Raw genomic sequence first — 3,962 nt, 5'->3', positions numbered from 1 at the left:
TCCTTGCTCTGCACACCACATGACCATGGGGGGGGGGGGCACAGAAAAGTGCCTGCCTGTAGGCACCCTTATATTGTACCTGCACCAGTACAATAATGGTTCCCTGCTTGATAATCGACAAATGTATCCTAAGATCAAGGATTCCAGATGCTATGTTATATGTGGAAGGGAGTGGCTAATTCTTACTGTGTCATTTGAGATGTCTGGAGGGGTCAATTTTGAATTTTTTGAAGTTTCCATTTAAATGCTGGAAATGTAAAAATCTGCAAAGTATAGCATGTTGTGTATGAGTTTCAAGGATTTGGTTCGATTGTACTTGTTTAAGTCATAAAGTTGCCCTTTTTTGGCATCTAGACCTACAAATTGGTTGCGATTTTGTTTGATGATCAAATATACTTAAGTTTGGTATCTCATGATAGATTGCTTGTGAGAAAAAAATTAAATCTCAGTTTTGGGAGGCTTGTGCTCTGGCAGTTATGTTTGGATAACAGGTATACTGCAGGTCTCTGTTCCGCTAGAGCAACCCCAGACCTTGCTACCTGAAAGAGCTTCCTTTGCCTACACTGGGTGGGTAGCATTTTGTCAGAAAATTGCTGGCTGGGCAGACCAGATTTGGATGTATTAGCTAGTCAGCCTAATAACCCTGTACAGACTGTATTGATTTTCTAGGAGAGAGTTTATGAACTAAATAAACTTGGGGTTGGTGTCTTAATAAACTGCTTCTCTCAGTCTGTCACATTTAGTTACGGAGCTGTGCAGTTTAGGGGGAAAAAAGGCTAATTCTGTTACAGATTGTTCACAGCAGGGTCTCCAAATTAGCCCTTTGTTTTGTAATGCCACCTTGCTTGGGCTCGCTTTGAGCACATTTCTCAGTTTTGCCCTAATGAGTTGCAACACTGATAATGTGGCTGATGATCTTTCATTGATTTCACTATCACTTGCTTGTCTGGTAATTGATCCGTTGCTGAGCCTCTAGTTAATTATATCGGCTTTGACATGGCCCGGCCCATGGGGAATTTCAAGTCTTGCAGAATAACAGTTTTAATAAAAGAGTCTATTACGGCAGGTGCTTGCTGCTGCATGCCAGTTGATTTTTGTGTGGGGTGTGTGTGTGTGTGTGTGTGTGTGTGTGTGTGTGTGTGTGAGAGAGAGAGAGAGAGAGAGAGAGAGAGAGAGAGAGAGAGAGAGAGAGAGAGAGAGAGAGAGACGCACTGAGACTGGGTGGGTGTGAGGATGTCTGGGAAAGCAGAGGACCACTGCAGGACCAAAAGGAAGAAGGGGTGTGGGCTGAAAGAAGAGGCAAAGAGAGTGAGCAGAGGTGGGGGGCTCCGCGAGAGGCGAGAGGGAACAGTAGGCAAAGTGATGCAGGGGAGCCTGAGGAGCCAAGAGGAAGCTTGCTATCGACAGTGTCCTTAAGCCTCCCACAAATAACAGCCATTAGTGGGAAGGTCAGGAGCTGAGCAGGCAGCTTGACTGAGGCACTGAGTGCCACTTCAGAAATCAAGAGGCTAGCAAATTTTAGAGGGAGTTTAAGTGGGTAATAGCTAGCTGTAAAGGTACAGTCACTGTTGACAATTGACTCATAGGGGCTTTTCCCGCCCTCCCCCCTTCAGGAATATTTTTATTGACCACAGGTGGACTTAATATATTTTAAGGCAACAATTCTTTGGGTTCTTGTTTGCTTCCTCTCAGATATTGAATTTGCTGCTTTTGAGACTTTTTTGTGCTTAATGGTGGTGAACTGGAGGGAAGTTTAACAGAAAAGCTTTCAGGAGATGACGGTTCTAGAGGGGAAGGCACATTTGTGTCAACATAGTGTATGTTTTCTCATCTTTTCTCATTGTCCACTAATGACACGGAGCTGCCATTGAAGCTCTTTCCGGTTTCTTTTGTTGTTTCAGAGAGTAAGGTTTATTGTTATTCTTGAGTTAAGAAGGAACAAGGAGAGTGGTACATTTGTCCTCGATATTTGTAGGTGGTTGAAGATTAATGTTCCTTACATTTTAAGTTTAGGAAGGATGGCTCTTTCTTGCTGACGACTTTTATGAGGCGGCATGAATTTAGCTTTCCAGTTGAAGTGACTGTGTATGCACAGTGCATTTTCTACAGTCCTGCTTTTCCAGAGAGGTAGAGGATGTCTAATACGTAGATTATTTGTTTTAATTAAAAAGTACAAGATGCTTTATCAAGGTCATGTTTCATCAGGCAGGAGAGTGATACAGACTTTTCCATAGAGATCCTGAATAGAAAAAAAAAGGGAGTTTTTATTTTCAATAATTTTTGGTTGAAATGGGATAGACTCTCCCGCCCCCTCATTTTTTTCTTTATAATTTGAAAGGATGGAACTTTAACAAAGATACACTTTTGAGATTTAAGCAAAGGTACACTGTTTTTTTTTTCTTTGCCATGAAAATTTTCACTATTTAACAGCCAGTGTAGTAATTAATAGCCCGAGGTCTTGAATATTAAAAATATTTATTTTTTTATTATTTCTAAAATATTTATTTTATAAATATTTATTGTGCATCTTAAATGTTAAAAGAAACTGACAGGCTTATTTACGTTTTCGCGTGTAAGGTCCCGTCTGTATATTTTCTCTAGGAGTTTATATGTGGTTATAAATAGCCTAGCACATACTATACGGCTTTTAGTACCTAGCATTTTGACAACAGCTGAGCCAACTTTATATTCTCTTACAGCCGAAGATTTTACTTTCTTCCAGTGTAATTAGGGAGGGGGGGGTGGAACCACATTTACAAATGTGAAACTAATATTGATGTCAGATATTTTCTGCTCTCTGGGAAAGCCTTGTGGGGAGATTCTTGGGGAAGGGCCCCAGCCTCTTCCTGTGTGCGCCCCACTCCTGGCGCTCCTGGCAGTGTGCATGTGTGTGCAACTATCTCTGTATCCGAGAGGGCTTGGTGCAGGGTGTCATTTGGTGCCTGACAGTAGAACAGTGTAGTAGACTCCAAGCCCTGCCGTCCAATGACATGCAGTGGCTGGGAGTTTGAAGCTGATGGTTGGGTCTCCAGTGCTGCCTGCACACCTGACAGGCAGCTGTTAAACCGAGCAAAGGCGAGCTTGGGGAGTCACAATCTATGCATAAATGATAGGGGTATCTGTACAGAAGGTGCGAAAGCAGCTCTGACCGTCCCCCCCTTCCCCCAAATCCCCCCCTTCCCAAATGAAATGCACAGTTCAGCCAGCTTCTTAACTACACTACACTCCTGCTACTGGCTGCCAAGAGGCTCAAAAAATCCACCTTCACTTTTCAGTCAGAAGAGGCAGAAGTGGATGTGAGCGAAAGAGACACACAGAGAGACAGAGAGCCAAAGAGGGCAAGAGACTTGACGTTAAGAGACTCCTGTACTGACAACTCCATGCAGTTCGGAACCAGAACGACGGCGGCTGAACCAGGGTTCATGGGGACATGGCAGAACGCTGACACTAACCTCTTGTTCAGAATGTCCCAACAGGTACGTTACTTTCTTTTCTTCTTCTTCTTAAAAAAGAAATGGTAAATTATTGTATGCACTTTTGTTTTTGCGATACTTGTTTGGAAATCTTTTACCCAGTTTATCACCGCCTAGTTGGGCTCAGTTTTGCCACTGGAATGTGCAGGGTTACTTCGTGCCTCCCCCAAGGGCTCCTAAAGAGACAAGGAGGGGAAAGAGGGGAAGTAAGATTGAGGACGCCAAGGCATTTGTTGCAAACTTTGAGGGTCCAGCCCGACCCTCTCGGAGAGACTTCATTGATTTCGTAGTTTTCTGTTAAACACAACCACGACCACCCAACCGATGCAGAAGGGCCTCTGTTTGTTGTATTAACCACTTCATTCAAGTGGCCGTTATGGAGGTAGGCGCCCCAAGTGTCGGGCCCTCCTCGCAGCCTGCCCGCAGCCTGGGGCAGCCAGCAGCGGCGGGAGGCAGGTCGGGAGAGCCGGCTGGGCTGCGGGCGCCGCC

The 3,962-nt window shown here is 44.3% G+C and overlaps 1 protein-coding gene across 2 annotated transcripts in view; it reads left to right on the top strand.

Moving 5' to 3' along the window:
- Positions 1-3,221: 3,221 nt before the first annotated feature.
- Positions 3,222-3,962, top strand: part of BNC2 (basonuclin 2) — a 332,447-nt gene continuing 331,706 nt past the window's right edge. For both annotated transcript variants that reach the window (XM_030885343.2, XM_030885344.2), the window contains exon 1: positions 3,222-3,476. In XM_030885343.2, coding sequence (XP_030741203.1) covers positions 3,381-3,476 — 96 coding nt within the window. In that variant the 5' untranslated portion in view covers positions 3,222-3,380. The remainder of the gene's footprint in view (positions 3,477-3,962) is intronic.

The sequence above is a fragment of the Echinops telfairi genome, unplaced genomic scaffold (genome assembly GCF_000313985.2).
Source record: "Echinops telfairi isolate 266 unplaced genomic scaffold, ASM31398v2 ScPeMD7_25;HRSCAF=90, whole genome shotgun sequence".
NCBI lineage: Eukaryota > Metazoa > Chordata > Mammalia > Afrosoricida > Tenrecidae > Echinops > Echinops telfairi.
This window is presented reverse-complemented; position numbering and strand designations above follow the sequence as displayed.